This window comes from Hyaena hyaena, unplaced genomic scaffold (genome assembly GCF_003009895.1).
Source record: "Hyaena hyaena isolate Hyena2069 unplaced genomic scaffold, ASM300989v1 scaffold_294, whole genome shotgun sequence".
Taxonomy (NCBI): Eukaryota; Metazoa; Chordata; class Mammalia; order Carnivora; family Hyaenidae; genus Hyaena; species Hyaena hyaena.
The window spans coordinates 354,042-379,793 of record NW_024080923.1 but is presented as its reverse complement, the minus strand read 5'-3'; the positions used below and the strand labels follow the sequence as shown (position 1 = coordinate 379,793).

The 25,752-nt window shown below is 44.8% G+C and overlaps 1 protein-coding gene and 2 long non-coding RNA genes across 5 annotated transcripts in view; 2 read left to right on the top strand and 1 right to left on the bottom strand.

Moving 5' to 3' along the window:
* PIK3CG (phosphatidylinositol-4,5-bisphosphate 3-kinase catalytic subunit gamma) overlaps positions 1–16,920 on the bottom strand; it is a 35,271-nt gene extending 18,351 nt beyond the window's left edge. Inside the window, exons 1-7 of one of the 3 annotated variants that reach the window (XM_039247201.1) lie at positions 16,464–16,920; positions 12,402–14,661; positions 8,164–8,229; positions 7,832–8,057; positions 6,211–6,314; positions 2,211–2,357; positions 343–433 (exon numbers count right to left, since the gene is read on the bottom strand). In XM_039247201.1, coding sequence (XP_039103132.1) covers positions 343–433; positions 2,211–2,357; positions 6,211–6,314; positions 7,832–8,057; positions 8,164–8,229; positions 12,402–14,387 — 2,620 coding nt within the window. In that variant the 5' untranslated portion in view covers positions 14,388–14,661; positions 16,464–16,920. Of the gene's footprint in view, positions 1–342; positions 434–2,210; positions 2,358–6,210; positions 6,315–7,831; positions 8,058–8,163; positions 8,230–12,401; positions 14,662–16,087; positions 16,156–16,463 lie in introns of those variants that run through there. The other 2 variants (XM_039247199.1, XM_039247200.1) reach the window with 2 other exon arrangements.
* LOC120241846 overlaps positions 1–25,752 on the top strand; it is a 47,337-nt gene that overhangs the window by 6,763 nt on the left and 14,822 nt on the right. The gene's annotated exons all lie outside the window — the stretch shown is intronic.
* On the top strand, positions 14,533–23,082 carry LOC120241847. The gene is made up of 3 exons (XR_005530967.1): positions 14,533–14,629; positions 19,975–20,340; positions 22,997–23,082. It is a non-coding gene; the product is annotated as an uncharacterized LOC120241847 (long non-coding RNA).

Here is a 25,752-nt window from a genome sequence, read left to right as displayed (position 1 = left end):
TCAGAGCCCCCATGTGGGGCTTGATGCCATCATGACGTGACCAAAATCAAGAGTCAGACACTCAACCAAGGTGGGGCACCTGGGTGGTTCAGTCACTTGAGCATCCAGCTTCAGCTCAGGTCACGATCTCCCGGTTCATGGGTTTGAGCCCCATGTTGGGGCTCTGTGCTGACAGTTCAGAGTCTGGAGCCTGCTTTGGATTCTGTGTCTCCCTCTGTCCCTGTTCCTCTCCCACTTGTACGCCCTCTATCTCTCTCTCAAAAATAGCTAAACATTAAACAAAAAGGACTTATGATCCTTTAGAACAAGCTGAGAGGTATATTTATCTCCTGAAGTAATCACCTATTTTGTCACCAGTTGAAATGCAACCATATGGCAGGAGGCACAGATCCAGAGATTCAGTCTCCCAAATGGATTCCATGATTCGTAGAATCTAGACATCAAACACAAAAACGTTTCTGTTATATTGTTTAATAATTTTTCTTCTCCCTTAAAACAACCATCTTATCTGGTAACACAAAATATATAAGTCAGCATAAAGTTTGTAGGTCACAACTGTATTTATCAACCTGGTGCTCTACAGTTCCCCTTCCCTGGGAGCATGCTCACTTTGATTCCTGAGATGGACCTTGGGGAAGACGATATGTGGATTTAGCATGGAGAGAGGCTGTAAAGGTGTTTCAGCATTCAGACATTTCACTCCACTTTCGTATGTTTTTACCATAACAACAACAAGTGTTCCACCCTAACATTCTTACAAATTTTTACCCATAAGTCACCCTTGGGCTAGACCAAGGCGACGCTAGCCGTGATGAGAATGCTTGCTAATTTACCAAGTGCTGTTCTGTGTTGATCTTTTACATTCGCCCTATAATGTGAACATGATTATTACTCCCATCCTGCACATGAAGAGACTAAGTCCTCAAGAACTCACCGACTTTCCCTCACCTGCCAAGCAGTGTGCCTTAGCAGAGAAACAAGTGCATGAAGGCCAAGTGCAAAGTTCACCTCTAAACAAGAGGAACACAGTGATGCTTTGTGTTTCTGAAGAACCAATCTGTGAATAATCCAGAAGACTCTATGGATTTATTTATTGGAAGGGCAGCAAACCTTCAAAAGGCTCGAAAGATTTCTTTTTCTTTCTTTCTTTTAATACTTCCTTGACAATACATTTAGTATTTTTGAAAAGAGAGCAAAGGTATTATTGTTTCCATATTAGAAACGAGTACGAGCAGAAACAGAGAGAATTGAAAACATGACCCATTTTTAAATAGGCTATATTTAAATCAATGAGGTTTGCTTATTTTAAATAAACCACATTAAATATTAGAAATTGTGTTACTTCTCCTATGGTGGACTATGAAGATTATTTTCCAGGTTTGCAAAGCTGAAGTTGATCCAGAAATGTTAGAAAATATGGAAAATGATCAATATTGATTACCATCCACCCTCTGATCTGGTAACCTAGTCCTTCTTGTTACTTAACTGCATGATTTCTTCAATCACCTACCTGTTCATCTTCTATCGCCTTCCTATCAAATCATTCACTTGAGTTTGTGTACGCGGATGTAGATCAAAGTGAAGTATCTAAGGAGAGCACTCATGGGTGCACAGATATGTCTATAAATATGAATAAAGTGGATGCCAGGGGGGGTACATATGTCTATATTTTATGTTACCACACTAGGAATGGGGTGTATAAAAGAGAGGTTAGATGAGGGAGACATATCTAGCTATATGGGAAGGTTGAATATGCCTCTTCTCAGGAGTGGACAGCAATGGCCCACAATGGATTGCAAATCTAATGGCCCACGGCCATGTTCCCCCAGTGCAAACTCTCTGTTACAAAATCTTCGATCATTGTGCGTGGACAAAATAGGAGAATGGGAATAGAATCAGTAGCAGGCATTTTAAAAATTTTTTATGTTTATTTATTTTTGAAAGCGACAGAGAAACAGAGCACAAGTTGGGGAGGGGCAGAGAGAGATGGAGACACAGAATCCAAAGCAGGATCCAGGCTCCAAGCTGCCAGCACAGAGCCTGACGCGGAGCTTGAACTCCTGAACTGCGAGATCATGACCTGAGCCAAAGTCAGACACTCTAACCAACTGAGCCATCCAGGCACTCCACTAGCAGGCACTTTTCAGATCTAACACAGAATTCGTTTTTCAGGTAATTGAACAAAAAAAAATTCCTTAATGGTAGCATACCTGTAAAATCAGCATGTCTTGGCGCAGATCATCACCATGTTTAAAGATAATTCCAATTGTTTCATTTGATAGAGCTGTAGGGTCAGCACATTTAAACTCAAGCCATAGGGGCTTTTTCTTGGAGGCCATCACTTTACATTTTTCAATCTGTAAGGAAATAGTCATATGTTTCCTACACATAATGAATACATATTGTGGACATGTAAAGCCTCTTGCAAAACATTATTATAAATAACCAGTACAACATCCTAGTTGTAGGAGAAGATATTTGCAAATACATGTCAGATAAAGGGTTAGTATCCAAAATTTATAAAGGATTTATCAAACTCAACACCCCAAAAACAAAGAATCCAGTGAAGAAATGGGCAGAAAACATGAGTAGACACTTTTCCAAAGAAGACATCCAGATGGCTAACAGACATATGAAAAGATGCTCAACATTACTCATCATTAGGGAAATACAAATCAAAGCCACAGTGAGATACCACCTCACACCCTGTGAGAATGGCTAAAATGAACAACTCAGGAAACAACAGATGTTGAAGACGATGTGGAGAAAAGGGAACACTTTTGCATTGTTGATAGGAATGCAAACTGGTGCAGCCAATCTGGAAAACAGGATGGAAGTTCCTCAAAAAACTAAAAATAGAGCTACCCTATGACCCAGCAATCACACGATTAGGTAATTATCCAGAGGATAAAAAGATGCTGATTTTTAAGGGCATATGCCCCCCAATGTTTATAGTAGCACTATTGACAATAGCCAAAGTATGGAAAGAGCCCAAATGTCCACTGCTTTTTGAATGGATAAAGAAAATGTGGTATTTATATACAATGGAATATTGCTCAGCAATCAAAAAGAATGAACTTGCCATTTGCAACAATGTGGACGGAACTAGAATGTATTATGCTAAGTGAAAGAAGTCAGAGAAGAACAAATACATGATTTCACTCATATGTGGAATTTAAGAAACACAGCAGATGAACATAGGAGAAGTGAAGAAAAGATAAGATCAGAGAGGGAGGCAAACCATAAGGGGCTCTTAAATACAGAGAATAAACAGTTGCTAGAGGGGAGGTGGGTGGGGGAATGGGCTAACTGGGTGACGGGCATTAAGGAGGGCACTTATTGGAATGAGTACTGGACGTTATACGCAAGTGATGAATCACTAAATTCTACTCCTGAAACCATTATCACACGTATGTTAATTACCTTGGATTTAAATTAAAGAAACAAAAAACAAAGTCCTAGTCGGAAGATGATATTCAATGATTTGGGAAAAAATACAGAAAGCATTCTTACCAAATCTGAAAATGCTATAGGAGAGCAAGTTAAAACACGTAAAAGCAAGAGTTCTCAAACTGTGTTCCGAGGAACCCTATGAGTCTGTGGAGGTGCCCAAGAGGCAATGGCAGATCCTGTCCTCTGCGCACCCCACTCCTACGGGGCTCTGGTACTCCCAGGTGCCCATTACTACAGAGCAACTCTGTTGTTTATCCAAGCTCAACATTCCCTAGTAGTCAAAACATAAAGAAAACCATATCAAGGCCCATTCCAATCAAATTGCTTAAAACCATGGTGCTAAAAAGAAAATCTTGAAAGTAGCGTGGGGAAGAAAGACACGTACAGAAACCAGAGGTAAGAAGGACAGGAAACTTACTGACAGAAAATATGCAACCCTGAAGAAAATGCTGCTGAAAGGGAGGGGGAAAAAAGCCAACCTAGAATTCTATATTCAGGGGAGACAGCTTTCAAAAACAGAGGTCCAATAAAGAGGGTTTCAGACACACAAAAGCTGGAAGAATTTCTTACCAGAAGACTTGCACTATAAGAAATTTTTAAGGCTGAAGGAAAATGATGCCAGATGGAAACACAAACCTTTACAAAGAAATAAAGAGTCCCAAATGTGGTAAATATGTGGGTAAACATATATACATATATGTATATGTATACATATATATATATATATAAGTTGAATCTATTAAGTCTGTTAAATCTATTTTTAACTATTTAAAGCACTAATAACAGTATTTGGGTTTATCACATATGTAGAAGGTAAAAGCATGACAAAAATAGCATAAAGGTCGGGAAGAGGTTAATGGAAGTATACTGTTGTAAGGTCCTTATGCACACATGAAGTAGTGTATTATCTGAGTGTAACCAAGAGCATGAGGCAACAGACATTTTGATCAACGAAATGGACTAAAGAATCTAGAGATGGACTCACACATATATGGTCAGTTGATATCTGACAAAAGTGCCTAGGTATTTCAACAGATGGTGCCAGAAAAGTTGGATGTTTAACACCAAAAACCCCACACCGGATCTTTACTTTCCATCATACCCAAAAATTAACTCCAAGCTGGATCAAAGACTTAAATGTGAGAGTGAAAACTATGCAGCTTCTAGGAAAAAATATCTGTCACATTGAATTAAGCAGTATTTCTCAATGTTGGCACTGTTGACATTTTGGGCTAGATGATTCATTGCTGTTGGGGGGCTGTCCTGTGCAATGTAGGATGTTTAGCAGCATCCCTGGTCTCACCCTCTAGATGCCAGTAGAATTTTCCCAGTTGTAACAGTGAAAAATACCTCTAGGCATTAACAAATGTCCCCTGGGTGGGTGTGTGTATTGAGGGGTGTCTCCCCAGGTTGAGTATGATTGGATTAGGTGAATGTTTCTTTTTAAAATTTTTTTTAATGTTTATTTATTTTTGAGACAGAGAGACAGAGCAGGAGTGGGGGAAGGGCAGAGAGCGAGGAGACACAGAATCCAAAGCAGGCTCCAGGCTCTGAGCTGTCAGCACAGCTGTGAGATCATGATCTGAGCCAAAGTCAGACGTCCAATCGACTGAGCCACCTAGGCACCCCGCAAATGTTTCTTAGGACACACAAAAACAAACTATAAAAAAAGTGATAAATTGGACTTAATAAAAATTTAAGAACCCTTCTGCTCTCTGAAATGTACTACTAAGAAAATGTAAAGGCAATCCGCAGACGGAATTTGTAAAATGTATACCTAATAAAGGATTATATCCAAAATATATAAACAACTCAAAAATAAGAAGGCAGCCCATATTAAAAATGAATGAAAGATTTGAAGAGAAACTTCTCAATAGAAGACAGAAAATAAGCAAATGAGAAGATACTTAACATCATTACGGAAAAGCAAATGAAAGCAACATTGAGATGCCACTTCACCGTTGGAATGGCTAAAATTAAAAAGATTGGTGATATTAAGTGTTGGCAAGGATGTAGAACAGTTGGAACTCACATACATTGCTGGTGGGAATATACAATGGTACACACTTTGGAAAAGCAGTTCAATAGTATCTTATAAAATTAAACACACACGTACCATGACTCAACTATCTCGCTGTTAAATATTTACTCAAAAGGTGAATGGAAAATAAATCATAGTATATCCACACAGGGGACTACTCCTCAGTCATAAAAAGGAACAGATGACTGACACACACAGCGACATGGATGCATATTAAAAGCACTACACTAAGTAAAAGGATACAGATACAAAAACTACATACTGTATGATTCTACTTCATGAAATTCTAGAAGATGACGTGACAGAAGCAATTCTTCAGGATAGGAGATGCAAGGAGGGAAGGACTAACTGCAAGGGGACACAAAAGAACCATCCCTGTAACATCTCTATGGAAGCGCTCTGTACCTTGGTTGCAATGGCGGCGGTTACGTGATTGCACACGTTGGTTAAAACTCATTGCACTGCACACTTGAAATGAACAAATTTTACTGTATGTGAATGAATCTTTAAGAAAGCTGATTTAAAACAAAATGGATGCCTGGTTTTGAGGCTTTGAGGAGCTAGTGGCTAGAGAAAGGCTTGACGGAAGCCCATCCAGGGACTTTCCAGCTTCCGTCTCTACAGAAACATTAGCTTTTAGCCACGCGGCCCTGTGAAGCGCGCACAGACAGTTGCAAGACAGAAAGACCACTTGAGGACATCGAGGTGATACCTACCACGAGTGCTCCAGCCTTCAGTCCAGGATCATATGGGACTCTAAAGCTTTTGGGGAGATTCGAATTCTGCAGGTTTTCAAGCTTTTGCTTAAGCTGTGAAATAACTGTAATTGCCAGAAGCACACAAAAGTTACATGAGTTCAAGAGATCACTGACATTATCTCTAGCATTTCCTGAGGCCACGTCTATGCATAACATTCTATACATTTGGTCTGGTGTGGAGCAGGAGCAAACGGTGGAGGTTTCGGTCTCTGAGGAACTAACCATAAGACGTCGCGAGGTAAGTCGGGTTTACCGTGAGCAAGACGGCCATGGACACGATTCTACAGCAGAGGATAGAAGTATGTGAGTGAATATATGGGATGCCAAGACAGTCATGTAGGGAAGGATAGTTTGAGGGTAATGCTACGGAATATATACTGTAGTTCTCTTCCCACCATGGGAAACTCTGAACTGCCGTTCGGTTTGGGGAACAGATGTTCAAAGACCATATTAAATGCAATTCAGTCAGGGTTCTATAAATTCTTTTCAAAAGAGGAAGTCAGGTTATGTGGAGACAGCGTGATAGCCTCAAAACTCAAGTGTTCTTTAGAATTCTAAATTCTAAGGCAAAATATATAGGTTAAAAATTACTTCCTGGACAACATACTAGAGGCTGGTACAAGTGTTTCCCTTTCTTACTTATGATGAAAATAAAAGTAAGATGATGGTTACCATTATTATTTTTTTTAGAGAGAACGTTATTGGTGTATTGGAAAAGAATTCAAGGGGAAAAGTAGAAATTCAGAATATTCTAAACACTAGCTGAGTATGTTAGTATATGTGTCCATTATGACCCAGAGTGCTAGGTCTACGTATATAGAAATGAATAAGAAATATCCCCTAGTTTCAAGGCTCATGCCGTTTACCAGTCAGAAAGATGTGTCAATGACTACATTTTAATATAGTATCAACCCAAGCCTGTGGGAATACAGAGAGAGAGTGATCAGTTTTCCTAGGGGCAGGGACAGGATTTCTTAGGGATAAGATCATATTGGAAATGACATCAGAAAGGAGGTATATATGTCTGTTTATAATTAGGCTGATCTCTATATAAAGATATGTAAAAAATGTAAGTATACTGACATATATATAAATATACATAGACAAATTTGTAAATAGCTTCTCATAATTCATTTCTTTAAAAGACTAAATATTTGAAAATATACACATCTATTGAAAGGGAGGAAAAAAGTAAATATTTGCAAGTAACTAGTCTTTGTGTATATGCGTGCAATTGTTTTTGTTTTTGTTTTTTTAGTTTCAAGTTTTTATTGAGATTCCAGTGAGTTCACATATAGTGTAGTTTCAGGCATGCAAATGTTCTTAAATATACACCTTACATCTGCATGATGCTTTTTAAATTTTTCAAAGAGTTTAACGTCTATTATCATACATTCATCATTAGCATATATACGTACGTAGTTTTAAAAACTACAAACTTGAAAAAGGGGGACTTTAAATTTGCTTACTCCACAAAGACAGAATATTGAAAAATGTGTTCTTGGCTTTCTTTAGAATGGTACAGCTCGCCTTCCCGAAGGAAGGAGAATCATAGGGATGATGACATTGGAAACAGTACCTTGGGAACTGACATCATACTTTTCAGCAGAGAGCGATTTAATATCAAGGGTGACCTTCTGTAGCATCTCGATCACTTGAACTTGGTCAGTGAAGTCATGCAGCATGGCCGTGCCACAGCCCCTCAGGTAGGCTTCTAGAATCACGGCAAACCTCTGCTGGTAGTGTCTGGACTGTGCTATCTCGCTTCTCAAGAACCAAAACAAGAAGTGACCAATTCTTTTGTTCTGGAGGTGGGAACAAGAAGGATGAAACGGTTGTGACTAATGCTCTATCAGTCAGTTCTCACTAACTTTTAAAAGGTCACACTATTCTCAGAGTGGAAGTACTTACTCTGAGGCCACGCTTCAGCAGAAATCTGGCGAGAGCACTGTCATGATAGGGCTCAAATTTCACAGCCTAAAGGAAGAACACAGGGGGCATTTGTAGGACCGCGTTCTATGTTGGTTAATAATGGGGGAGGTAGTGGGGCGCCTGGGGGGCTTAGTCGGTTAAGCGTCCGACTTTCGCTCAGGTCATGATCTCGCGGTTCGTGGGTTCGAGCCCCGCGTCGGGCTCTGTGCTGACTGCCAGCTCGGAGCCTGGAGCCTGTTTCAGAGTCTGTGACTCCCTCTCTCTCTGACCCTCCCATGCTCACGCTGTCTCTCTCTCTCTCTCTCTCTCTCTCCCCTAGAAATAAACAAAACATTAAAAAATAGTAATAATGGGGGAGGCAGGAAATGGAGGAGAAGCGCTCTGCCTCACTGGGTCTTTTCTGGCTAGGGTGAGAACAATCTTACCGGTCACTTCACCCAACCCTTTCGTTTCGAGGACACTTTGGGTCAAAATGAGCCACTTGCTTACGGACTGGGATCAGAAACCAAAACTCTTGACTCCCAGTTATGTTCTTTTGCTGTCTTCAAAGGTGAAGAGATTAAGGTTTTAGCTCCCATGAAGGGCTTACGTGATTTGTTGGAACGATAGAGGGGAAACATGGGGATGGCTGTAACACATCCATAAAAGAGGAATGTAAAAGAGGTTGTTGGAAAGAACATGGACGGTAGAGACGCAGTACATGTAATGAGAAAAATATCTTAGAGGTGAAGATCCTGAAAATACTGTAGCTTCCCTTCAGCTCAAGATGTGTTTGGTATCTCGCTGGCGGGTCACCACGCCACCTCATGGGCTCTTACTCCAAGTAAACAGCAGGCCTGGATCCATCCACACAGAGTGACCACTACCCTCTGCCATGCTGTCATGTATACAGAGACTTTTGTCTGAGAAGTCTGAGAAGTCTCCAAGTTTATGTGCTTCCTCATGTTCAGTAGTTTTCGTATCACTTGGCTATTATAGAGGTATTGACTTGCATGGCAGACAGCTCTATGACTGAAGAAAAAGCACCAATAAAATAGAAACAATAATTAAGAATGGCGGATGTAGGGGTACTTGTTATACCATTCTCAGTACTTACACTAAGTCTGCAATAGTTCATAATTTTTTGGCAAGACTAACAAATATAGTTTAGATGGTTACAGATGCGTACATAAAGTTAGAGGCTAATATCGTGTGTGCATAAAGAGAGGCTTAAAATGAAATATCTCAGTATTGCCTTTACAGATAGAAATGGTCTACCTTTTTTTTCCCCCAAGGAACAAGAGACACTCCCATTTCACTTTATGTTTTAGGGTCTGTGGGCTTCTTGGTACAATTTCCAGTTCTTACTCTGGTTTTCCAGTTTGGAAATGATCAATACTGCATTTATCCCCATGCTTTCAAAGATGCTTTTATTTTATTTATTTTTAATTTTTTTAAATGTTTATTCATTCTTGGGAGAGAGAGAGAGAGAGAGAGACAAAGTGTGAGCAGGGGAGGGGCAGAGAGGGAGGGAGACGCAGAATCTGAAGCAGCTCCAGGCTCTGAGCTGTCAGCACAGAGCCCAATGCGGAGCTCGAACCCACGAACCACAAGATCATGACCTGAGCTGAAATTGGGTGCTCAACCGACTGAGACACCCAGGCACCCCTCAAAGACGCTTTCATGGCTGTGGGCCAGTAGGTGCCTGTAGCTGCCGTTAAGATCTGAATTCTGAGAATGTGGTTTATTTGGCCACCGGTACAGACTTCAGAATTGTTTTTTTAAGTTTCTAGCTCAAACGTGAGTCGTTTCGACCTTATTCGTGTTTCACTTCTGTAAACACAATGCAGGTCTCAACTAGGAGACCATCTTAATCAGGAATGAGTCATTGAGCCATATCTGAAAATGTCTCAAACAGTTTTACAAATGACTACTCTTCTTCAAGTCTCTGGCCACAAATTCAATGTTAATATTACTTATTGACCTCTTTCATTTAAGACATTTCCAAGGAGAACACAATTCATTTTCCAGTTCTGCAAAATTTTCTTGTGAATATGACAATGAAAAATAATTCATGAGTGAATTAAATTTCATTCATTTTCATTTGTCTTCTGTTAGTATCTGAACTAGTGGGCAGAGAAAAATATTAGATACATTTAACAGATGAAGGCAAAGGTCGAGTGTAATGATTTCAAGTATCTGCTTAGTGAGAAGGTGGAGATTCAGAGTTAAAATTGAGAATATCCAAAATGCTTATCAGAAAACTCCAGGGCCTTCCTCTAGCTACAAATAATGATTAGAAAGTTTAGTGTCTAACACTAAGACTGGCTAATCCTAAAGAGCTCAGATCAGAGCGCCTGGTGGCTCAGTCAGTTAAGCATCCAACTTCGACTCAGGTCATGATCTCACAGTTTGTGGCTTCATGGGTTCGGGCCCCGCACTGGGCTGTGTGCTGACAGCTCAGAGGCTGAAGCCTGCTTTGGATTCTATATCTCCTCCCACTGTGCTCCTCACCCGCTCACGCTCTGTCTCTCTCTCCTTCAAAAATAAATCAACATTTTAAAAAATTAAAAAAAAAAAAAAAGCTCAAGTCAAACATAACTTACTCGGAACGGCCCCTGATTTCCTCGATCTAAATTAAGTATTCCCAAGACTCCTGTCTATTTTCTCATAATACCCTACAAATCTCCCCCAAAGCATTTGCACAGTTTGTTATGAAATATCTGTTTGTATGTGTATGCATTTAATGTCAGTCTCCTCCACAATGTCACAAGCTATAGGGGGACAGAGATGGGCTCTATTGTGATCACTGTTCTCTCTCTAGCATCCAGAACAGAAGTGCTAAGTACATGTTGTTGAATTAATGGAGGGACACGTCTGCACTCTAAAATAGCATTCTGTTCCAATTCCTTTACTTCCTCTTCCTTGTGAAGCAGCACAATACGGTCTCAGAACTGTTCTGGTGTGCAGAACTGTACCTCTCTTTTGCTTTAACTTCCTAGGTACACCTTAGGCAAATCACTTAGCCCCTCTGGGCTACCTGGAAAGGTGTGAGAACAGGAGTGGAAGTCCTATACCAGACCTGTCTGAAGAGAGGGGCTTTTGAGGTCCCACTAAAATAAGAGATGTTATTCTATGAATTATGATAAGTGTGATCAGAGAGGGTGACCTTTTCTTTTTTTTTTTAATGTTTTATTTATTTCTGAGAGAGAGAGAGAGAGAGCGTGAGCAGGGGAGGGTCAGAGAGAGAGGGAGTCACAGAATCTGAAACAGGCTCCAGGCTCCGAGCCGGCTGTCAGCACAGAGCCCGACGCGGGGCTCGAACCCACGAACCGCGAGATCATGACCTGAGCCGAAGTTGGACGCTTAACCTACTGAGCCACCCAGGTGCCCTGAGGGTGATCTTTTCTATCTGGGACACACTATCTTGACCCTGGGTTAAAAAGAATTTTTTTAATGTTTATTTATTTGTGAGACAGAGAGAGAGAGAGAGAGAAAGAGAGAGAGAGAGAGAGCAGAGGAGGAACAGTGAGAGAGGGAGACACAGAATCTGAAGCAGGCTTTAGGCTCTGAGCTGTCAGCACAGGGCCAGACAGAGGCTGGAACTCACGAACCATGAGATCATGACCTGAGCCAAAGTCAAACACTTAACCAACTACGCCCAGGCGCCCCCTCACCCTTGACTGATGCAGGAAATTGGGAGGCAGTGAAAAGAGCAGGGCCTGGAGTCACACTGCCTGAGTTTGATTTCTGGTCTGATTCTTTCAACGTATGTGACCTTGAGCACATTACTTAGACTCTCCGAGCCTCAGTTTCCTTATGTATAAAATGCATATGTTAATTTGACCTCCATCATAGTTGTTTGGAGAGTTCGATGTGATAATATACGAAAAGCATGCAAATCACTTGCTGCCTCAGAGCCTTGGCACAAGGGAACATTCCACAAGTCACATCTGTCACTAATCCAGTAAATGAGAGCAAACTACTCCTATAGGGCCAGTTTTCCTAAAAAGCAAAATACTATGTCTTCACAGTGCTTGTTGGCAACACCTCAAAGACAGTAAAAAAGGTAAATGGAACAGTTCACTACCGTTTGAAGTGGCTTCATCAGATCTCCTTTGACTGACTGTGACACTCTATGGGCAAAGACCATTTGGTAACAACTGAATGGGGTGCCTGTGCACACGCAAATAAACTCTCTGAGAAGAGTGCTCCCTTGAGAGCACCAGAATCCCTACCTGGACCAGCTGTAGCAGGTAATGCAGAACATCGTCGTCTTCCAAGCTCTCCAGTTTCTGCACTGCAATGGCTCTTACATTTTCATCCGAAAAGTTGCAGTCCAGGAGTTGCATTGTTAACCCCACATCCAAAGCACTTTGATCCCAGACCTCCCGTCTGGCTAACAATTGGTATGTTTTGGCTACAATTTCTTGCTGTCCCCATTTTACAGAGCTAAAGAGCTTAGGATACGCCTTTGGATGCTTAAGGCTTTCATATCTAAAATGCCAGAGCAGTTCTTTGTCCTCTGCCGTGAGAGGGTTAAGTGGATCAGTGGCTATGATTGCCTCCAGTTGCTTCCGAAGCTGGTTGGGCATTTCTGCTCGAACCCGGTCCCCTTCGGGGTCAGGGGTGGGCCGATGCTTAGGTAAGGCTATTGGGTGGCAGTAATTGTCCAGAAGGATGGAGATGGACATCGAGTTCTCCTTGTCTGGGTTGGTCGCCGACGTGAGCTTGTCCGCACTGAAGCTCCCTTGGTCTTCTCCCTTTCCAGATATCTGCCACATGTGGAGCACATACTCCCCGTGGCGCAGGAGGAATCGGTGGTCTATCAGCAGCAGGTTCACATAATAGAGGAGCTGAGTTTTGCCTCTGGCCTCGGAACTGGGAGTCTCTGCAGAGGCCTTGCCCGGCAGCACTGGGGCTTTGCTACAGTAGATCTGAAGGTTGAGTAGAGCCCCTCTGGGTAAGTCTTTGATTTTGATACTGAACTCGAGCCACACATTCCAGAGCACCTCCTCTGTAAAGGGCTTGGGGCTGGTTCTCCTTTGGCAAAGGACTTGCTGCCCGTGCTGGATGTTTGCCTCCACGAAAACCGTGAGGTCGGCGTTCCGGGGCAGCACAGGGATATCAATGCCTCTGATTTTGACCCTGAACTTCCGGTCACAGTCCCACAGGGACACGGTGAACACACTCTCGTGGTCCTTCCCGTGGATGGTCAGCTGCTCATGGTAGCCGGTGACTCCTGTGCAGTCATCCACCAGGGGCCACTCTTCCTTCCTCACCTCGTCCAGGGCCGGGTCTGGAGGCGTGTCAAGCACCAGATGGATCTCTTCTCCATTCTTGAGGCACTGCCTCACCCACTGGAAGTTCTTGATGGGCGTTTCACCCACTAGGTACTCGTCCCGGCCGCAGACGCGCAGCACAAAATCCTGTTCGCTCTGGCTTTCGGGGATATCCATCAGAGACTTCTTCTTGGCCATCTTGGTGAAGAAGCTCTGGAGGATGGCGCCTGGGGTGTCGTCGGCCGAGACCTTGATGGTCTGGCTGGTGGTGCCGCGGTGGATGACGATGAAGACGCAGTTGTTGGCGATCTTCTTCAACAGATACTCCGGGAGCGGCTTCGAGGTCACCCACGGGTGCATGGCGTAGAGCCGAGGGTCGCGGCCGGCCACCTCCGCCGTGCGCGGGGTGACCAGGCGGCGGCGCGTGAACTCGAGCTCGTTGTCGTGCACGTTGCTGACGTCGGTGACGTCGTAGCCGATGAGGGCGGTGAGCTGCCGCTGGAAGGCCCGCGTCTCGTCCGAGGGCGCCCGCCGCTGCACCAGGTGGATCTGGCCCGGGCTGCGGCGCAGCGCCTGCCAGTAGCGCAGGCAGTCCAGCGTCTGCACCACCTGGTGCTCGTCGTAGATCTCGTACCACTGGCCCTTCTTCTGGTAGAGGAGGAGGAAGTGCTCGGGGCCGAGCCGGCGGTAGAAGTCGGCGGCCGCGCTCGTCTCCAGCGCGCGCAGCCACGCCTGCGCCTTCATCTGCGCCACGCTGCCGCGGCCGGCCACGTGCAGCAGCGCCGTCTCGGGGGCGCCGCCGGCGCGCCGGCGGGTGGGCAGCACGAACTCGACGGCGGTGAGCTCCGCGGGGGGCCCGGCGCCGCGCGGCGTCATCCTGCGGCGCCGCCGGCGGCCGTCCGCCCTCAGGACCACGGGCTCCTCACGGCCGCTCAGCTCCATGCGCTGCGCGACCTGCGGGCGAGACCCAGAGCGCCTTGTCACCTGCTGTGCACCTTCTTCCCGAGGCGGCAGAGGCGCGCGAAGACGCGGGGGCTTTGGGAGCGGGGCCCGCAATCCCGGCCCCAGCGCTTAGTATCGGGTTGGAGAGTCTCTGAGCCGTTTCCCCGGCGTCAGATGGGGTTAGTGATCCCTCAGAGGTGAGGGTGAAACCGGGTTCAACACTTGCTCGGCACGGCCGGCAGGTACGTGGGGGTTCATCAACCAGGTACTTTCACTGTTTGAAAGTTTAATTAAGGAGAGAGAGAGAGAGAGAGAGATGTGAAGCCTTCATCTGGCACAGTCCCTGACGCATTGTAACGGCTCAACGTGGTAGTCGTTGTTCTTGAGCATGCTGAAGTGGATAGGTGAATAAAATCATCCAGTTAAAGGATCACGTTCTAACTTTCAAGGTGCCGTATGAGATGCTGACACCCCACACTTTGCAAACGGCCCTCGACGTGTTTCATCTTACACTCTGCCCTGGGACCGAGCGACCTTGCCCAACCGTGCTTCACATTCTCGATTTTCAAACTGTCTGGATCAGGTATTTCCTCCCTAGTCAACTTCCTGTCTGTCTTTTTCTTTCATTTTTTTTTTTTCTTTCTAGTTAGGAAAGGTAGTAATTTCATTGCTAATATTCAAGAACATCAGAATTGGTGAAGTCGCAAGCAAGAACCTTTGCAGATATTTGAATTTTTGAATCACGAAATGTGTAGACATTCTGGCTGTCATTGCTACTTTAGAGCAGTGTCTTAGGGGAGTCACCCAAGACTGTACTCTTCTAGTATGAACATTCGGATATTTTTTTCTTTGTACCAATTCATTCCATCTGCCCCTGTGTTAGATGGTGCAGGAGCCACCAGATTGGAGAATGGATTTCTGGACTCCAGTGCCCCGCTATTTGGACCCCAAGTGATCACTTAACTTCCCTTTTGCTCTCATGTTTTCATCGCTGTAATGAGAATTCACAGACTGATTCTTATCAATTCACTTTCCTCAAATCTTTAATAAGTACCTACCTTGCACAAGGCATTTCAGTATAAGTGTGACAGAATGCAGTAGGAAACACTTCAAATAATAGTTGGAATATTAAAAATATTAAAATTGAAATATAAAGGTGTTTTGATTTTAATACCTAGTAGTACTATGTTGTAAGATATGTTCCACATAAGAATCAAATACTGAAACAAAAATTGTTTCTGATAATGTCATTTACTCTCTTAAGTGACTAATGCTAGTGAGACTCATAACTACTTATCTCCTTAAGAAATACTGGACCGTTTGATATGTACCAAAAAGGAGAGTTTGATTCAAAGATAAGAAAGACAAGTTTCAAATCCTGACTTATGCTTACTTTTAAAGTAAATATTCCCTCTCTTAAAATATTATGAAGTTATTGTTAACAAGTACAGAAAGTAAAGTCCTGTCTCGGAGGACTATCACTTGTAGCATTTAATTCACTATTTGGTCTGTTGCTACATTATAGAACAACTACTAACGAAGAGAACTGCAAGATATATTTACATTGACACCAAACTGAAGCAAAATAGGTCCGAATTGAGGCAAAATACAAATACACGGCCATAGTTTCTGCCTCCGTGCTACCAAACACTCTTACGAGATACAAGAGGCAGAAGAAAACAGGCTGGCTAAATACTCACTGCTTTCCTTCATGGCTGAGGCTATGAAGCTTTCTCCTCTGATGAGAAGACGTCAGAAACACCGTTAAGCACAATGATCACGAAGCATGCACTTGTGAGAACGTGAAACCCGGCTGGCACAAGCTCTTGTGCCCTCCCTCTTCCTCCCAAACAAAAACAACAAACAAAAAGGACAGATGCACCTGCGAACCTATGCCTGGAACCTTATGGATATCCACACGTATAGGTCGGGCCAGACAATGAAACTGAGGCAATCAGTGGTGGCATCATCTCAAGAACCGACAACTGTTCCAGATAAAAATATTCTAGTCCAGACGGAAGTGTCACTGTTCCGAGTCAGACCCAACAAAGGGCAAAAAATAGAAGGAAGTAATACCTGATAAAGCGGCGGAGGTGATGATGCTGAAGGATCATTTGTTTAATTTTTGAAAACAAAACAAATTCGAATCTGCCCAGTGTGCCTCTAAACTCTTCCGCTTTTCTGGGTCTCCCTTCGTATCCAGATTCAGAGGAAGTGTTGCAGTTACCAGGAAGGAAGTTTTAACCAAGTTGATTATACGTGTGATTGCTCATTTTAAAAGTGTCAGAAATGCATTTCCTGTTATAGCACAGAGTGAAACCTGGGAGTGAACAGTGTTTACCATATATATTCTACTCTTTAGAACTACTTTTTAAATGGGAGAGACTGAAACAAATTAAGATACACATTCACATAAACACATGAGACATAAATATTCTTTCTAGATAGTTCTTAGAAGAAAAGGCCCAACAGTCACAATATTAGAGAAACAGCCTGGTAGGCAGATTTTTAAGAGCTAAATTAAACTCATTAGTCCTGCAAAGCTCATTTCATTAAATTTTCTTTGTAGGAACTCAGATGAACTCTTGTTCACATGCTGTAACTGAGGGATGGGGGAAGAGAAACCTAGTGATCCAGGGGCCTCAGTTACCAAGCTGAAGATTTTCAAAGACAAGTTATGGGAGCTTGCCTCCTTACCTTGCTGAGACATTTCTGTATATTTTCTGAGCATCCAGGGTCCAAAATATCACTGGTGTGTGTGTGTGTGTGTGTGTGTGTGTGTGTGTGTGTGTGTTTGTACGTGTGCGCCAATGTGTGTTGTGGGGGGGGGGAGACGTACTGTGAGCAATGATTGGCTACAGACAAAATAAAAGGTTTCTTGGTGTCATAGGAAAATTGGGGAGCTGAGAACTGTCACACCATCAGATAGTCACTAAGAGATGGCTCCTGAGTCCCATCGGAGTGGAGAATACATAGAAAAGCCATCCTAGGGGGGCACCTGGGTGGCTCAGTTGGTTAAGCGTTTGACTTTGGCTCGGGTCATTAGTTTATGATTCGTGAGTTTGAGCCCACGTTGGGTTCCCTGCACTCAGCACAGAGTCTGCATTGGATCCTCTATCCTCCCTCCCCACCTCTCAAAATAAATAAACATTAAAAAACACTCAACAAAAGAAAAAGGAAAGCCATCTTAAATCACTTTTAGAGCAGCTCTGTATTTTCAGGTGTCCTCAATCCCTTCTAGAACCCCCAAGCCCACTCATATCCTAAACCAGTGTTCTGTCTCCTCTATCCCAGGGTTTTCTATACCAGAGTTCATTCTCCAGTCTGGGCTCTCATGGACTCCAGCTGAGCCCCAGGAACAGCCAGTAGGATGGTGCTGGCCTCACAGCTTTCTTGGGGGTATATAATTGAGAGGTTCTCTGAATTCTTTTGACATCAGAATAAATTATTGTTGATCCGATCTGTCTCCTTTCACATAGACCCCTTGGGGTCTTAATTTTCTGCAAACAGTTTCTACACATGATCAAAGAGTACCTGTAATAGTTGACATCAAGCAGACAAACCATCCAATTCAAAGACTGCTTCCCAAATATTTAGAGGGGAGGCTTATCAGCTTCCCAAAGTATATTCCTACTTGGGAATACTCCCTTGGGAGGCTGGCAGATTTAGAAGCCTCAGTGCTGGCCCTCTTGATTGATTCTGAATCAACCACGAGGGACCAAGGAGCCGTGCTAAAGGAGTTTGCCAAGCTATATGCGCTGACCACAGACGGACCATGAGCTTGGTCAGCCCTGTTCCCCAGACCACACAACAGATACCTTCCCCACCCTGGCTCAGTCACACCCAGGGGGCCAAATCCCAGCCTGATTACCACCGCCCCCCCCACCACCACCACTTCCCATATACACACACTAGTTATTCCTGCTGACTGACTCTTGGGTCTCCTTGCTGCTAAAGGAACTACTCAGCTAAGTCCAATTATGCAAATATTGTCTGTTCTATGACTAAACTTGCAAATGGTTCAGGCTTTATTGGTGGTTTGAGATTAAAAATACCCTGCTCTTCCCCAAATCCTAATATAGCCACTAAAATTTGACTGTACGTCATAGCGTTCCAAGACAGAAGTCACGGCCAGTATCTCCTTCCTTTCACTGGATACTTCCTCCTTGCAGAGGAATCTTGTACTAGTTAGGGCCTCTTTCATCCCCAGATTCTTTAAGTTAGAAGACTTGTAGGCTTCCTCATTCACCTGCTTTATTGATATATTTCTCTTTTCTTCTCCCCCCCCCCACCTTCTGTGAATCTCCACGCATCTAGCACCATGTTTTACATATAGTAGACATACACTGAATTTTGACTGAAAAAAAAAAAATACAGTCCAACAAGCTGACCTTCTATATCACTCTGACCATCACAGGAATAAGATAGAACAGATGGGAAAAGAAGAACACAGTAAGATCTGTCAATGGTCAATAAACAGATTATGTAATGTTTGTTACAAAATATAACATTTTGATGGACGAGGTCACTTTGGGTCGGACTTAAAAAATTTTCAGTATGCAGAGGGAGGCCTAGGATTTAAGGTAAGAGGAATTATAAGGGAAGTTTTCCAAGCCTAAAAGTATTGGGGGGACAGTGAACAGATCAGTTTTCTGAAATGGAGGGTTTATGAAAGGCAGCAGTGGGAAATACGGAGATACGGGAAAGACATAGGAAGACTGGCATGTGCCTTCCAAACTCATTTTGTGTCTTGGCACATGTGAATACTAACAACATTTGTATGGAACACTGGGTGCAGTGGACTGAATGTTTGTGTCCCCCTGCAAATTCAAATACTGAGATCCTACCCCTTTATGTCGTAGTATTAGGTGGGGCCTTTGGGGATTCGCGCCTTTGTAAAAGGAATCCCAGAGAGCTCTCTTGCCCTCTTTCTGCCATGTTAGGATACAGTGAGATTATGGCAACCTGAAAGGGGCCCCTCACTAGAACCTGACCCTGAGGGTACACTGATCTTGGACTTCTAGACTTCAGAATAGTGAGAAATACTTTTGGGTTATTTATAAGCCACCCAGTCTATAGTTCTTTGCTACATCAGCTCCAACAGACTGACACGGAGATCACGTGAAAAGGCTCCTCAAAGCATGAGACAGTGTCTGCCTCCCCAAATGCTTTTAGGGCACACTGTTTGGGAAACTCAGTTTTGGTTATTGTTCCTGGGTGGGGCAGCTATCTGACGCAGACCTGTGGGTATCTCTTGGCTTCAAAAAGCACTAGAATCCGTCTTTTCATATTTTTTAGTTCAGCCTCAGAGGGCTTATACAATGGGAGCAAAAATGCAAAACGTTGTTTTAGTCTAACAGGTTACTTTTATACCTTGCTTTGTTGTCTGGGCACAAATACCAAACTTCATGAAGCTTTTTGGTCCGTATCTGGTAAGATGAAAGAGAAGTATTCGACTATTGTAGAAGCACTAGCAGTCGTGAGACCTAGGTGTATATCTGCTTATTCTCTGGGCCTAATACATGCTAATTCCTCTCTCTCTCTCTCTCTCTCTCTCTCTCTCTCTCGGCTCTCTAATCTACCGAAGGGAAAGCAACCACCCTAATTATCTCAGAGGAAGTTGTTGTAAATCTTCACATTTCAACAGAACGTAAACTTATCTAACTACACTACGCAAGACATCGTGTTGTATGTTCTAGAGGACATGCAATTCTAGGTGCCACTCAACCAACACGACACCCAGAGGAAGAAGGGGCATGCCAGCTTGTGTGTTTCTTTTTCAGAGAGAGGAGAACGTTCCCAGAAGCCTCCCGGGCTCTCTCTTATCTCTGGTCGGAATTATGGCAAGTGCCCACCTGTCCCTCAGCCAGTCACTAGGAAAGGGGAGAGAATTACACGAGTGGTTTAAACTAATCAGGATTTTCTCTGCTGAGTTCCTGGATGCAAGAGAGCTGTGAGTACCAGAACAAAAATGTCAGGGCTCTGACAGTAAAGACAAAGGGGTGATGGCGAGGACAGCAGGAGAGTTTGTCAGAACCTTGACAAATTAGTGCGGTAGGGTATTATCATGCCGCGTAGGTAGAGGAGCCACTCCAGGTTTAGAAAAAAGAAGCTGGAAATCATCACGGTCAACATCTCCCCTATAGGCAGAGCCACATGCCTGTGGGACAGTCCACACATTTTCCATTCTTATTATCAGAAATTGGCCATTGAGGGCGCTTTTTTGCTGATACAGCTTAGGAAGGACTTCACAGATTTCTAGAAAAGACTTTTTTTTAAGTTAATTTTTAACAATCCCAATTCCTTTGCATGCTGCTAAGCATGAACCTTTGTGATCTATCCCGCGTGGTCTAACCTTAACGGATGTGTTATCTTCCAAACCACCTCCCCATTTGAATTAAACTGCTTTCTGCTCTCACCTTTGCTGTGCTGTCCCACACCTCTGTGCCTCCCCATGCAGCTCCCTCCGCTCCATGTCCTCCGTTAGCCCTTCCTCCTCCTCCTTCCTCCCTCCCTTGTCCCCTCAGCCGTGTGACCAATTCTTCTTCTTTAATACTCCATTTGCCTAAGGGAGGGCTTTCCGGTTGAGGAGAGCACAGGACGAGGGAAGCTTTCCTCTCCATCAGTAAGCACCCCAAGAATAACAGTACTGTCACTACCAACAAGAACAAGCCCTCCCACAGCACTTTCTACATGACTGCCATTGTCCCGAGCACTTCAGGTTTTCTTTAACGTTCAATCCTTTGGGGGAGAGAGAGAGAGAGAGAGAGAGAGAGAGAGAGAATCCGAAGCAGGCTCCAGGTTCCAAGCTGTCAGCACAGAGCCCGACAGGTGAATTGAACCCAAGGACTGCGAGCTCATGACGTGACCTGAAGTCGGACGCTTAACAGACTGAGCCACCCAGGTGCTCCCCAAGCACTTTAATACACAAATTCATTTAATCCTCACAACATCTCAAGGAGGGGCGTTACTGTTACTCCCATTCACAGATTATGAAAATAATGCGCAGAGAACGTAAGTGCCCTGCCCCAGGTCCCACGGCCGGGCAGTGGCAGCCGCCGCAGTACCTTCCCAGGGGGGGACGGCTGTTTCACTAGGCCGTCTCCTCTACCAGGCTGTGAGCTCTCGGGGACAGTGACTGCTCTACTCATCACCAGGTCCCCCAGGGCCCAACACAGTGCCTGGCACGTACAAGCAAGGGCCTTAATAGATATTTGTAGAATGGATGGTTTGTATGGAATAGTTCTTTTTTCAAAACCAGTGGATTCCCTTGCACTTACAGGAAACAACAGGAATATTGTGTGATCCTCTGAAAGCCTTCCAGGCCAACCCAGGCCCAGGCGTCCCCTCCCTCTCATCTAGCCACCTAGCCCAAAGCCCTGCAAATGACCCCCTCTGGAAACCTCGGAACAGAACATTTGGGGGGAAAATGGTGTCCAGAGTGTGGAAGTGGGGAAGAAACCCAGTGAAACATTACAAGAAACTATAATGCTTTAGAAACATCCCCTTTGTAGCCTCTCTGCCTGTCCAAACGACCAGTTCTCTCTGTTGTTCTCCTAATACAAGGAGCTTGAAATAGACCCCAAACCGCCTGTACCACACATCCTTGGGAACAAAAAATCCTCCCATATAATCGATGCCCAGACCCATCCCTGGGACCCTACCTTCAGAATTACTTGCAGACTGTCTAGAACTTTTATCTAACTGCCTACACACCTGTTACCTAATCACACGCCCGTCTCTTTCTACCTCTTACACACATACCAGGATCCTGACAGAGACAAAACTGCAATAGGGAGTGAAGCTTCCAAACCAAGGATGGTTCCTTCCTTCATGGGATTTTTCTTTTTCAGGGGCATAGCAGAGACTTAGTGGGCTTGAGTGGAGCCCGCTCTCAGAGCGCAGGGCCTGTGGCCTGGAGGCACGTTGTACTGGAGGGGGCCTCTGCGGCCTTTGTTCCTTCTAAAGCTCTGAGTCCTCGGCTTGGGGTCTAACGGAGGCCCATCCCTTTGGAAGGCAGCCCGGAGGAGGCCCTGCCTCCCCAGGTTCAGGCAAAGGGCGCCGGAGTGCCGGCTGCGATGGGGGGGCGGGCGGGGCCCTGACCCCGGAGCCCAGCCCCCTTCTGGCCGGGCCGCGGCCAGGCCGCTGCCCTAAAGTTTCCCATTCTGTGCGGCCGTTTAATCCCAGGATAATTTTCCACGGATCTGGATAAAGCCTTGATGGGTAGGGCGTGAGTTACCCCCCCCCACCCCCCTACTGCCCGTCGCAGGGCTTCTTCCTCTCTTTTCAAGTGGGTGCTGGGCACGCCTCCTCTTCCCCTTCCTTCCTTTTCTTTTAAACTAGTATTTACCGACCTGACGAGAGGGCTTCTGCATGGCTGATTGCACTCTCCTGAGGACGTGCTGGCTGCACGCCGTGACTAGTTTGTTGAATATTCCCCCAGCCGGGTTCTTGACGGTCACTTTCCTGTCTGCGTGTTATATATCGATATAGGTCAAAAGTAGTATTTACCTAAAGGTATTTTTACTTGAAGAATGTCTAAAATTGGAGCCACTTCTCATGTTTTCTTGTTACCTGGATTTCTCCTTTTTTCTCCTCTCTCTTGTCAGACTACCGCGTCTCCATGTGACCCTGGGTGTTCCGGGTGGAGGCCAGCGCTGGCCCATCCCGTCTGCCTCTCACGGGGCGGGCGTTCCTCCTGCATTTATTATTAAATATCATCTGTGTGCTGGCGGTGGGAGTCCCTGCCTCAAGCGGCTTGCACCTCCTAGCAGGGCAGGGATGTGCACCTATTGTCATCACACAGTGGGGGACATGAATGAACCCCCAGGGCTGCCCAGAGGAAGGGTTGCTGTCTAGCTCACCGGAACCTTCCAGGAGGAAGGGCTCAGTAAGGGCGGCAGAGAGAACAGGTAGCATTGGGCAGGTGGAGGCGAGGGAGGAGAACACTGTGGCCGAGGGCACAGTATGGGCGGTCAGAGTTCAGAAGGCCGAAATCTCCCGAGGTCGCGTGGAATGCAAGAAGCAGCCAAGCCAGGATGGGCTAGGGCCGTGGTGACCCTGGAGCGCCCCTTCCCTAGCCCCGCAAGCAGCGTTCTGTAGAAGCTGCTACCCAAGTAGGAAGGGCAAATCTGAAGAGTGTGGGGGTAGGAGTAGGGAGCGAGGTTGGGATACATCTCTAGGGCCCCCTGGACTTGCTTTTTTAAATTAACAGCTTTACCGAGGTTTACTTTACGTACTGTTCCCTTTCATTTTAACCTTTCACGTGGGTCGGAAGCAAAAGCAGCAGCCTTAATGTATTCGTTAGGGTATGCTGACCTTGCTGACCGCATAACAAAGTCTCAGCGGGTTCATTGCTTTCTCTCATCATAGTTCCAAACTGGTTGGGCGGAGAGGGAGCTGTCCTAAGCATTCGTTCAGGGACCGGCTCCCTGCCACTAGTGATTCTGCCCTCCCTTTGGGCCCTGAGGCCTCCACTGAGTCTGAGAACTGCTCACGTTTCTTGTGCCCTAACTTCATTGGTCAGAACTCTGTCGCTTGACCCACATCACGGCCACGAGTGGTGGGGAGAATGCAGTCTGTCTGTGCGCACCAGTGAAAACGAAACGCAGCAGGCAGGTTTGCCGCAGCATGGGACAGATGATAGGGCGTTGATGGGCATGATACAATTTTAGTATCAAATATCTAAGTTCATGTGTTATGAATTGTTTCTGTCGTGAGACACTTAGAATATGACCCGTCAGCGTTAGGCAGCCATTGATGATGGGATTATATCTCCTATGTTGAGTGGTCAGTGATAAGTAAAGGCCTTTACAAAACCAGAAACTGACAGTCTTCCCAGTGGCCTGCTCCAGACCCTCTAGAATAATGCAGTTCTTCCTGCACTTGCTGGGAATTCACTTCTAATCAAGTGGTGCAGTGATCCAGAGAATGTGCGTCAGAGAATGGAGATAGACTGGTAAGTAGCTGAGGAATTACATTAGCTGATCTTGTCATCATCAAGGCCAACAAAAACATTTTTATAACTTCACACTTCTAGAGTATTCTGTCAATTATTATGCTACCCCATCAGTATTAAAGTTTCTCTATCATGATCCAAGTTTATTTTTTATAAACTTTAAAAATAAAACCATTTTTAGTAAAACGTTTATATGCGTCATCAGCAGGTAGGGGATTGATGGAAGGTCTGGGTCATGTAGTCATTTGGAGACCAGGATGACAGAGGCTCTGGCACCTTCAACGTGTCACTTTCTAGATTGCCACAGGCCTCCACATCCAGCCAAAAGATAAGAGTGGCGTATGGCATAGGAGACTTATGGGCTGGGCCTGAAAGTGTAAAGAGCCACTTCCACCTGCATTTCATCAGCCAGAACTCAGTCATCTATTGCAAGGGTCTGAGAACAGTAGCCTCCATGGCCTCTGCTGCAGCTCAGCAAGGACTCTACCCCGCCATAATGATGGGAAAGCCCATTCGTCTTTAGTGAACAGCTAGTCGTGTCTGCCACAGCAGGGCTACCAACTACTTTTTAAAAACTCATATACGTACCCTGGCTCTACCCAAATGTGATACACTGGGGATGTAAAAGAGTTAAATATTCTGTTGCTGTTGGATTGATAATATACGTTTGTTGGATTGATAATGAGTCCCAAACAAGGGATAGATAGTGTGGGTTGTTATGTGATGCCAACATCCAGAGGAGGTAAGCAGCAAAGCAGAAATGATAGTCAGTAGGGCTGTGACAAATTCTCCAGTTCTCCTAGAAGGCAAGTGGTAAGACAGTATTCTCCCACCCCCTTTGAAGTTACCATGATCACTGATTTGCTTTGACCAATGAATGTGAGCACAAGTATGCCACAAATCATTGTGTTTCCTTCTCTCTGCTGTGGAGAACTTGGAAGCATATGTACGCATGTTGAGATGCAACCTTGTCAACCCGGCCCCTGAAAGGCTGGGATCAGCCATGCTCCCCAGTTTACTCATGTTGAGTGTTTATATGGGCCAGAAATGTACTGTTGGGGGGTGGTGCCTGGGTGGCTCAGTCAGTTAAGCATCCGCCGGTTGATCTCGGCTCAGGTCATGATCTCAGGGTTTGTGAGTTCAAGCCCCACATTGGACTCCATGTTGACAGTGTGGAGCCTGCTTGAGATTCTCTCTCTCCCTCTCTTTCTGCCCCTCCCTCACGCACTCATGTGCTTTTTCTCTCTCAAAATAAATAAACTTAAAAAAAAAAAAAGGAAAGAAATGTACTGTGGGTCGGTCAAGCTACTGCAACCTTGCAGTTGCTTGTAACCAAAATCCAACCAACCGTGTTCTGACTGCTACACTGGGTGATGGTTCCCCCCTGAAAAAACAAGCTGACATAAT